General features: G+C 36.1%; 1 protein-coding gene across 4 annotated transcripts in view; it reads right to left on the bottom strand.

The window, feature by feature from the left end:
• LOC107737594 (laminin subunit beta-2-like) overlaps positions 1-11,184 on the bottom strand; it is a 44,187-nt gene that overhangs the window by 2,291 nt on the left and 30,712 nt on the right. For all 4 annotated transcript variants that reach the window (XM_016549146.1, XM_016549147.1, XM_016549149.1 and 1 more), the window contains 12 exons: positions 7,809-8,033; positions 7,505-7,722; positions 6,349-6,445; positions 5,848-6,220; positions 5,044-5,228; positions 4,635-4,876; positions 4,225-4,428; positions 3,946-4,090; positions 2,403-2,610; positions 2,188-2,329; positions 1,921-2,097; positions 1,689-1,848 (listed from right to left, as the gene is read on the bottom strand). In XM_016549146.1, the coding sequence (XP_016404632.1) occupies positions 1,689-1,848; positions 1,921-2,097; positions 2,188-2,329; positions 2,403-2,610; positions 3,946-4,090; positions 4,225-4,428; positions 4,635-4,876; positions 5,044-5,228; positions 5,848-6,220; positions 6,349-6,445; positions 7,505-7,722; positions 7,809-8,033 (2,376 nt within the window). The remainder of the gene's footprint in view (positions 1-1,688; positions 1,849-1,920; positions 2,098-2,187; positions 2,330-2,402; positions 2,611-3,945; positions 4,091-4,224; positions 4,429-4,634; positions 4,877-5,043; positions 5,229-5,847; positions 6,221-6,348; positions 6,446-7,504; positions 7,723-7,808; positions 8,034-11,184) is intronic.

Genomic DNA, 11,184 nt, shown 5'->3' with positions numbered 1-11,184 from the left:
TATATCTCTATCTATCTATCTATCTATATATATATATATATATATAATTAAATTATTACACAATTTCTTTTACAACATAAAATTATTGTATTCATAAATATTTTAAAATATATTCAAATAAAAAAACTATATATTTAAGAACATATAAATATATTTTTTCTTTTTTAATATATATGTATATATATATATATATTATATTTAAATGATAATATAATAATAAAATAACATTTTTAATAAATATTTATTTCTTAATTTATTGTTATTTTACTCCAACTCTGTACTTTACATCTCTGTGATGTTCATAGATTCAATATATATACATAATTATATAATTATAATATTATTTAATTATTATTAAATATGCATTTTACAGTATATTTAAGTGATAATATAAATTAATAAAATAATAGTTATTTTTAATATTTGTTTACAAAATAATATTTATTCACTTTGTTATATTAGGCCAGCTCAGTGCTGTGCATCCCCATACGGTTTTATGTATATATTTAATGTCATTAAAGCAAAAAAAAGGGACAAACCAAATACTAAGAAATACTGATTTTCATGTTAATCTTTCAATTCAATGCTGACAATATAAAATGTAATACTTTTCTGTAATAAATACTGTAACTAATACTTGTAATAAACCTTTCTGGTTCTTCCAAATTCAAAAAACAATTTAAAACATAAAACTGAATTGTAAGAACTTCCTCCAGTTCTCTGCGTGTCTCTCACACACTTACCCGCCAGCCTCTGCAGTTTATCCTGGGCATCCCGTAGCAGCTCCTTGGCTTCATCTCTCAGGCGCTCTGCTTTCTGCTTGGCATCCTGCATTGTTTTCGCCTTATTGTCCATCAGACCCTGAACAGTACGATACTTATCGGACAGCTCGCCGTCCAGGATCTAAAACAGACAATAAAGTCACTAAATTCTGGTCAACACAACACTCAATGACACACAAATGACGCCACACACCTCTTTAGCTTCATTGGCCTTGTCCCGGGCCATAGTGGCCGTCTCCTCTGCCCGGGCTGCGTCCAGGCTGTTGTTGGCACGTTTGGTTTTTAAAGCCTCTATTTGGCGTCCCAGATCTCCCAGTCTGCCCATAGCATCATTAAGATCTCTCTCATGAGCTGTGGTCTCTTAAATGATAATATAATAATAAAATAACATTTATTTTTAATATTTATTTCTTAATTTATTGTTATTTTACTCCAACTCTGTACTTTACATCTCTGTGATGTTCATAGATTCAATATATATACATAATTATATAATTATAATATTATTTAATTATTATTAAATATGCATTTTACAGTATATTTAAGTGATAATATAAATTAATAAAATAATAGTTATTTTTAATATTTGTTTACAAAATAATATTTATTCACTTTGTTATATTAGGCCAGCTCAGTGCTGTGCATCCCCATACGGTTTTATGTATATATTTAATGTCATTAAAGCAAAAAAAAGGGACAAACCAAATACTAAGAAATACTGATTTTCATGTTAATCTTTCAATTCAATGCTGACAATATAAAATGTAATACTTTTCTGTAATAAATACTGTAACTAATACTTGTAATAAACCTTTCTGGTTCTTCCAAATTCAAAAAACAATTTAAAACATAAAACTGAATTGTAAGAACTTCCTCCAGTTCTCTGCGTGTCTCTCACACACTTACCCGCCAGCCTCTGCAGTTTATCCTGGGCATCCCGTAGCAGCTCCTTGGCTTCATCTCTCAGGCGCTCTGCTTTCTGCTTGGCATCCTGCATTGTTTTCGCCTTATTGTCCATCAGACCCTGAACAGTACGATACTTATCGGACAGCTCGCCGTCCAGGATCTAAAACAGACAATAAAGTCACTAAATTCTGGTCAACACAACACTCAATGACACACAAATGACGCCACACACCTCTTTAGCTTCATTGGCCTTGTCCCGGGCCATAGTGGCCGTCTCCTCTGCCCGGGCTGCGTCCAGGCTGTTGTTGGCACGTTTGGTTTTTAAAGCCTCTATTTGGCGTCCCAGATCTCCCAGTCTGCCCATAGCATCATTAAGATCTCTCTCATGAGCTGTGGTCTCTGACTGGATCTTCAGAAGGAATGTAAGAGCGCTTGTGGTCAAAACCAATCAATTTAGGAGCATAAAAATTCAAGTTATTCCTAATTACAGTTTTTTTACCTGTGCTAGTCGGTTCTGAGTTAAGCCGATGTCATTTCTAGCTTTCTGAATGGCCTTTTCTGCAGCTGCCTGAGCCCTGCCGGCATCGTTCAGGGCCTTTTTCACACTCTCAGCCGTGCTCTTCACTCCCTCCGCCTTATTCCTAGAGTGAAAGAACAGATTTGCATTTACGTTTACAAAGTGATGTGCAAAATACCAGATGTGCAGATAGTCACCTGGCTTTCTTGGCATCCAGCAGCAGCTGTTCTGCTTTGCGGACGTCATTCTGAGTCTGTTCCAGAATGGCGTCCACATTGGACAGGCTCTTGACACGGTCTTTAATCTCATCTGCGAGGTGTTGAATCTGCCTGGGAGAAGCTGGGATTGACAGCTCCAGCACCCGATTGGCCACCGCCTCAATGCTGTCAGGATCTGCCCCCTCCTCTGCAAATATACAACATGACATGTAAATGAGCTCAAAAGAATTCAAGATAAAATTCTGTGAGAAGAAATGAAAAATGAGAGAGGGAATATAACATATGAAATGTTATTGAAAGGTTTGAAAATCAGATTATTACATTTACATTTACATTTAGTCAATTAGCAGACGCTTTTATCCAAAGCGACTTACAAATGAGAACAATGGAAGCAATCAAAATCAACAAAAGAGCAATGATATACAAGTGCTATAACAAGTCTCAGTTAGCTTAACGCAGTACACGTAGCAAGGGTTTTAAAATAATATAATAAATAAAAAGAAAACAGATAGAATAGAAAAAGAATAGAGCAAGCTAGTGTTAGAGGTCTTTTTTGCTTTTGTTAATTGTATAATAAATGAAAAGAAAACAGATAGAATACAAAAAGATTAGAAAGCTAGAGTTAGTTTTTTCAAATGAATAGAGTGCAATTTTTTAATTAGTATGTAAAATTCATCAGTCCTTTTGGATAATTTGTAAACAGTGGTAAGATCAGAAATGGAAAAAATGAGAGAGAATATATGATTTTTGAAAATAAATTTTAAAGGTATACTATTAAGTGTAAACTAGAATAAGATGCAGAGAATAATCTGTCAGGTTTATGTATTTTATTTTATTTTATTTTTATTTTATATTTATTTTCTTCATGTAGTTAATTTAATCGTCAGTGGCAAATTCTTTAAATATGAAAACATACTTACAGTTTGTGAGTCTGAACAGCCGGCATTGAAGGTTCAGGAAAAAGTCCTCCGTTAAATGCGTTGCACACACACGAATATTTAGGTTGAACTGTTCTGGAACAGTGTTGTAAATACAACTTAACCACTGATTTCTAGTCGTGTCCTCTTTTGGAAGGCCAAACAAAGTAGTTTCGCTTTCACAACGAAACACACAGCGTCTCCACGACATGGCGGCTGCGGCAACAGCAATACTACAGCGAGAATCAAAGTTACGCCTTCTTTCTTTGCGTGAACATTTGGGTGGTGTTATGCAAATCTTCCCACATCGTGACGTAGATATGTGGGGACGTGTTTGAACGAGGCGTTTTAGGAGGGCGTGGACGAGTCTTAACTTTTATAAAGAATATCTCTTTGGGTTTGAGACTTTAGTCTTTGCAACTTTAGGGATCTTCTCTATGCATGAACAGCTTGTAACACTCCAAAGAGAAAGGAAAACTTGAAATCGCATCATATGACCCCTTTAATAAAATATATAATATAATATAATGTAATATAATATAGAAAAAAATGGATAATAAATGTTTTTTTTTAATTATGGATGATACAATATAATTAAAACTCACGCATCAGGAATTCACGAATTTGTTTGATGAGGTCCCTCAGGTCGTTGTTAGAATGATCCACCTTATTTTTGGTATCACTAGCTTTTTCCAAAGCTGCCTGGGCTTTATCCTTAGCTTCCTGAGCCTTGGTCTTAGCATCTGCCACCTTAATAAGACCGTCAAGACAACATAAGATTCAGAGAAAAGACTGAACACTTTCTGGAGGATGTGAAGTCATAAAAGGAATTGACAGCTCTGATCATGCTAGTCATTGGTACAATAATTAAAGTGTGTCTCTACCTGCTTAAAAAGCTCCTCCACTACTCCCATAGCTTTATCCAGCTCTTTTTCTGCATGCTTGGATCTGTCCAGGGCATTGTTGGCCACTGCAACGGCTCCATTGCAATTCAGACCACCACAGTGGCGCTTGCCTTCATCATCACGACAACCAGCACCGCCACAAGGACTGTCCACACATGGAGCACCACCCGGTGCTCCACATACCTACAAAAACAATAAAACAAGAGCTTTAAAGTTAAATAAAATAATATATTATATTAAACAATATAAAATAATACATATTAAACAATTTATAATATTTGTATATTATAAAAAACAATGATTTTATATTTTAAATATATACCTTAAATTGGTTACAAATTCTTGTAACTGTTATATTTTTATATTTGTTGAGACATTATCCAGCTTACCTTTTCATTGATTTTCTTTATGTCCAAATTCTGAGCTTTAGCATTTAAGTCTGTGAGTGTACGTTTGTTGGCAGCATTTTTGCGGTTAAAATCATCTCTCTTTTGGGCAATCAGTCGCTCTGTTTTCTTGCGGGTGTCTGCTGATTGGCTCACTGTGCTGGGAATGTCAGTGGTAGATCTGTTGGCGCGGTGCTCTGCATCACGTGACTTGTTGTACGAGGCCCGGATGCTGTCATATGCACCTGAGGAAAAATACCACGTTAAATAGCATGTTTTCCTAGTTTGATCAGTCAATGGATTGTTCTCTGGGAGATAATAATAAATAAATGCCACTTGTTTTGATATTTTGCATATAATGGGGGCAGTGTAAGTGCATTTTAGTTACAGTAATACAGAATCAGTGACTAACCCAAGAAGTTGGAGTTCTTGAGGATGTCAAGCTGACGGTTAAGCTGATCTGAGTTCAGTTTGAGTTCTTTTGCTTCTCTCTCCAGGGTACTTAATGCATTACTGGCTTCATAGTTGCTGTCCTGCACAGCGGTCAGGTCTCCCTCCAGCTGGTTCAGTGTGTCCGTGGTCTCACCAATCTGAGCTCTGACAGACAGAAAGACAGCTGACCAAACTCATCTCCAACAAGGGTGTAAACAGTGAGAACAAAAATGAGAGAAAAATGGTCAAATCTGAAATTATACTTAAATTATATTTATGTGAAAGTTTAGGTAAGTAGGTAGGTAAGTAGGTAAATTCTATAAAAATTATTCTCATTTATAAGTATTTAACAAAAAAGTGCAAAAATTAATTACTTAAATGTTTAAAATAAAAAAAAATTCTTAGCTATTGAAAATGACATTTTTTAATTAATTAAATAATCTAATTCGCAATAAAATTTTAATATAATGTAATCTAATTATAGTAATTATAGTAATTTTGTTACAAAAACTGTATTAAAGGTTTATTTTGACTATCTTGGTAATAAAAGTATGAAAAGCATTTTTTTTGTGCAAATTTTCAATTTATTTCAATAGTGCCCACATATAATTCTAAATATCAATTCTCAATTCTCAACATAAATTCCCAATAATAATAATAGATTATAGTAATTAAGTAAAATTACTCAAGTAATGTTCTCCCTAACCTCTAACACTCTCAACTAGAGACTTTCAAGCAACATACAAAAATGTAGGGTCTGAACCTCCTTCTAACCAAACTGTACCTGAGATCCTCGATCATGCCCATCAGAGTGGTCACAGCCTCAGCAGTGGCATTGCGGGCGTTAACAATGTCCCGCGCCTGTGCCAGCATGTCCTCCAACTCCTTAAATCTTCTCTCAAAGGCTCGAGTCAAGCCGGTGGTCTGAAGCTCCTTGGCTCGATCTGTGAGAGCTTTGGTTCTGGTTGCCAGATCCTGAACGATGCGGTCCCAGTCCCCAAAGCACTGGTGGCAAGGTTTGCAATCAAGGAAGGTGCCAGAGAAACCACGGGCACACTGATCACAGCGGACGCCAGAAACTCCCTGCTGGCACACGCAGTGACCAGTCACACGGTTGCACTGAGATGACTCAATGCCCCGGGGGTCGCAGTCACATGCTGTGGGGAGAGAAGTAACCAAATCAATTGGATTTTGGGAATTATGATTAATTGTGAATCAAAAAATGATGAACAGTGTTACATTAACATTACAGATGATATGGACTGCTCTGAAAGTATCATGGTACCTCGACACAGTACTCTTGGGTCACCCCAGTGGTTCTCCTGGCAGTCTTTACAGGTCTTCCCTCCAAACCCAACACGGCACTGGCACTGACCTGTGAACTATATGAATTTGGGTTCAAAAAGAGGATAGCAATATTTAAGACTACTGATGGGGTGTTGAAACTAGGGAAGCAAGATTTATGAATACCATATTGGTTATCAGAGATTTAAAAAAAAAATTTGATATCGCTCAATAATGGATATTTAATTGTTCATACTCATTTCTTCTATTGTTACATTCAGATACTTTTTTCCATCATCTCATACTCACTTAAAATGTAATAACACCGTTAAATGTAATCTTTAGTGAAGTTCAAAATGACACATTATAATGTTGTGTCTAAATTCACTTGTAGCATTTCATTTATTTAAACAAAACAGCATAGAATTTTAAAATAATCCATTTATCATTTATCAGCCATAACATAAAAATGATAATTGCTCTATATTGGCCAGAAATTTAATATTAGATAAGCCAAGCTTTTTTTTTAGATTTCAGTTCCTATTCCCTAAGTCTACTTACTGTATCACCTATCTGTCTTTGTGTAAAATCTAAAATACTGTATTATAAATAAATAAATAAACACTACCATTTAAAAGTTTGTAGTCTGCAAGTTTTGTTTATATTTTTGGAAGACGTCTCTTATGCTCATCAAGGACACATTTATTTGATCAAAAATACAGTAAAAACAGTAATATTGTGAAATATTATTACAATTTAAAATAATTGTTTTCTATTTTAATATATTTTAAAATGTAATTAATTTCTGTGATGGGAAAGCTGAATTTTCAGCACCATTACTTCGGTCTTCAGTGTCACACGATTTCAGAAATCATTTATTATTATTTATGTTAAAGACAGTTGTGCTGCTTAGTATTTTTGTAGAAGCCTTTTTTTAGGACATTTTCTTTGATGAAGAGAAAGTTAAAAAGAACAGCATTTATTTAAAATAAAAGCCTTTTATAACATTATAAATGTTTTCACTAATGTCACTTTTAATCAGTTTAAACCGTACTGAATTTTTAATTTCTTTAAAAAAATCGTATTGACCTCAAACTTTTGAATGGTAGTTTATATGTATATATTGAATGTGAGCTGTATTTGTGAGCCAACAGTACTTCGTTACAGGCAGATGTGTAGGCATTGTTGGGGTCACAGCCACAGGGCTCACAGCCTCGTCCACTCGCCAGGTTCCAGTAATTGGGAGCACAGTGATCACAGGTTTGTCCAATAACGTGAGGCAGGCACTGACACTGTCCTGTGGCACGCTGGCACACGCAGTCATCTCGAGATAGACACTGACTGCGCTCCGTGCCCAAGAAGTTGCATGTGCACTCTGGGTGGGTGAAATTGTTGATATGTTTATTATATTAATAGTGCACTATAATGTAGAAAAGTAATGTAAGACCCAGGTAAACTCACTCCGGCAGTTGCGGCGGGAAGCATCTCCATAATATCCGCTCTTGCACACGCCACAGTCCGTTCCTTCAGTGTTGTACAGGCACTTGAGACACTGGCCAGTACGCTTGTCACATGCCTCAGGATCTGATAGGTCGATGTTGTTACTGCAACGACAAGGTTGGCACCGTCCACCGGGCTTAGAGGGGTCGCCGTAATAACCCGGAGCACATTCGTCACATCGTGGACCTGGTTGAGGGAGAAAGTAGGCGTTTAGTTGCATAAAGATAGAATTTGACGACATATCGTTAAAAAAATATGTTTTACTCCCATGTCACAACTAAACAGAGCAAATAACTTTATAAAGCATATGTGAAATCAAAAATTAAAAGAAAAATGACTTTAATACATTTGATGGACATTTTTAATGCTGAACTGCATTTAATAATATTTTCTTCAAGAGAATAGCATTAAAACGGTCACAGCTGGAAAATCCACAGTCTTCTTGAAATAAAGCACTTTTCATGATTTTCACCAGTTTCATGATTATTTTTCCATAACCTGCACAATTTATTTAATAGGGTTACTGAGTAAAACTTTAACTACATAATTAATATAAGCAATATTAGGTTCACATATGTAATAGAAAAGGTGTTAAACCAAATTGGATCAAAATCATTATTGGCGGCTTGGTGTTAAAGTAACTGCAATATGGGACATTGCTCTTTAAATAGTAGAAAAATATTCAGTTATGACATTAAATTAATAAATTTATTTATTAATGGAATTATTATTTAAAGGATGCAAGTGCACACATACAAACTCTTCATGTAAAGCTCTACTAAGAATACAGTCTAACAATAAAAATAACATAATTCACAAATTATGAAAAATGATTATGAAAATTTCACATTTTAATCTTAATGCCAAATCATAATACACTCAACAGTCTGAGTACTAGTATAATCTCCTAAAGAGTGATGAGGTACAAAGCATCAGAGTGAAAATTACTGTTTTACATTAAAGGGGTCATATGATGTGATTTCAATTTTTTCTTTCTCTTTAGAGTGTTCCAAGCTCTTGGTGCATAAAGAAGATCTGTAAAGTTGCAAAGACTAAAGTCTCAAATCCAAAGAGATATTCTTTATAAAAGTTAAGAGTCAGCCACGCCTACCTAAAACGGCTCGTTCTAACATGCCCCCACATGTCTACGTCACGATGTGGGAAGATTTGCATAACGCCGCCCAAATGTTCACGCAAAGAAAGAAGGCGTAACTTTTATTCTCGCTGTAGTATTGTTGTTGCCGCCGCCATGTCGTGAAGGCGCTGTGTGTTTCGTTGTGAAAGCGAAACTACTTTGTTTTGCCTTCCAAAAGAGGACGATATCTGCTTCGTCATGCCTGGAGCTGATCCGTGCTGGTTGCTGAGGAAATACAACAACTTTGCGCTGTGGATCACCGGATCGGCTTTCACCGTGGACGAAGCGGAGTCCAGCCCGAGGTCGTTACATGTGGTTGCCGCAAGCCTCCTTCTTCGAATCCGCTGGCCGCACCATTCTCAAGCCCGCTGCCTCTGCTCACTCTAGCCCTCCGGCCGTTCCTCACTCTAGCTCCCGGCCTCTGCTCACTCTAAACTCTGTTTCGTTGTGAAAGCGAAACTACTTTGTTTGGCCTTCCAAAAATGGACACGACTAGAAATCAGTGGTAAAGTTGTATTTACAACACTGTTCCAGAACACTTCAACCCAAATATTCAGATGTGTGCAGCACATTTTATGGAGGACCGTTTCCTGATCCTGGTAGAGTAGACTACAATGCCGGCTGTTCTGACTCAAAGACTGTAAGTACGTTTTTTATATTTAAAGAGTTTTTATATTTTATATATTTAAAGCGAGTTTTTTGGGCAGTGTAGAGTAGGGCTTGTTGTTTGTCATTTCTCCGATCACAAATGCAGACATGGTTTTATGTTTACGCGGCGCGATGCAACGCAACGCGTAAAAAGACAGTATAAGTCATTATAATCAGTAATTATGTCCCCACTGGATGCAACAAATGCCTCGTTTATAATGGGTTTTCATGTTTTTGAATCATCGCTCCGGCCTGACAGGGCATCATCACAATAGGATAGTTGGCCAATCAGAGCACACCTCGCTTTTCAGAACAATGAGCTTTGTAAAAATTGACGCGTTTCAGAAAGGCGGGGCATAGAGGAGAAACAATAATGTACAGTATGTGGAAAATAATGTGTTTTTTGAACCTTAAACCGCATAAACACATTTCATTACACCAAATACACAAAATAATGTTCTTTTTAGCAACATCATATGACCCCTTTAATAGATCTGACACAATTTTGAAGCTCAGTTATCTTACTTTAGCTGTCATTTTAATTTCGTCTAAACAGGAAGCTCTGATTCACTCTCTTCATATCTCTCTGATTCACTCTCTGATTCACTCTCTTCATGATTCATATCTCTTTGCAGCCAAGTGCTATATAGAGACAGACGCCTGCTTCTCTGGCTCAAATGCTGGCAAAGGAACAGAGAAGCACTCGCTTCTAGTGATAGAATATAATAGAATAGAATTTAAATCAGATAGGTATTTAGCTCAAAAACAAAGAGGATCTCTATTAGAGAGAGAACTAAATAGCATTTGAATATCAATTTAAAAACATCAAATTACATTAAATACCATAAAATTTGAAAAATTTGAAAACTAGAACAAATAAAGAATAATAAATATTATTTTGTAAAATTATTGTAATAAATAGTATAATATAGTATGCTATTGCTTAAAGGGATAGTTCATCCAAAAATGAAAATTCTGCCATTAAAGGTGCAATAGGTGATTGTCTTCAGAAACATTTTTTGTTATGCTGGTTGAAAGTCTCTTCACATCCCGATAGCAATCATTAAGTTAAGTGGTCTAAATGTATTTATCTGTATTTATATATTCCTTCCTGGTATTGTAGTACTTTTAAAGTTTTCTCACTGGTGAATGACACATGATGTAGCCCAGCGGTTCCCACTTCCAGTCCTCGCGATTCAGATAACCAGCTCGTTAGAAGAGAGATACGTGCATGAACGGTGTTCCGATCCATATGATCCCTACACAGTGTTCATTGCTCCCTCCTCCCTGAGTGGGGGAAATCCGTTGAAGTTTACTTCACTTAGGAACATGGTCTGGAATTGGGAACCGCTTGTAGCCTATTGAAGTAATGTTGTCTCTGGTCTGTGAGCGTAAATGCGTTCAGGGGGCGTGGCTTTGGACAGCGATTTGCAGGGAGGGTGGGGCATTCGCTTTCAGTGCTATCAGGCTAAAGTTAGCATTTTCCAAGATCTCCTACTGCACCTTTAATATCCTAATGATTTTTGGTATAAAAGAAAAATCGATAATTTTGCC

The sequence above is a fragment of the Sinocyclocheilus rhinocerous genome, unplaced genomic scaffold (genome assembly GCF_001515625.1).
Source record: "Sinocyclocheilus rhinocerous isolate Xijiao unplaced genomic scaffold, SAMN03320098_v1.1 scaffold72, whole genome shotgun sequence".
Lineage (NCBI taxonomy): Eukaryota > Metazoa > Chordata > Actinopteri > Cypriniformes > Cyprinidae > Sinocyclocheilus > Sinocyclocheilus rhinocerous.
The sequence above is the reverse complement of the archived record's forward strand: the minus strand, read 5'-3'. Positions and strand labels throughout refer to the sequence as shown.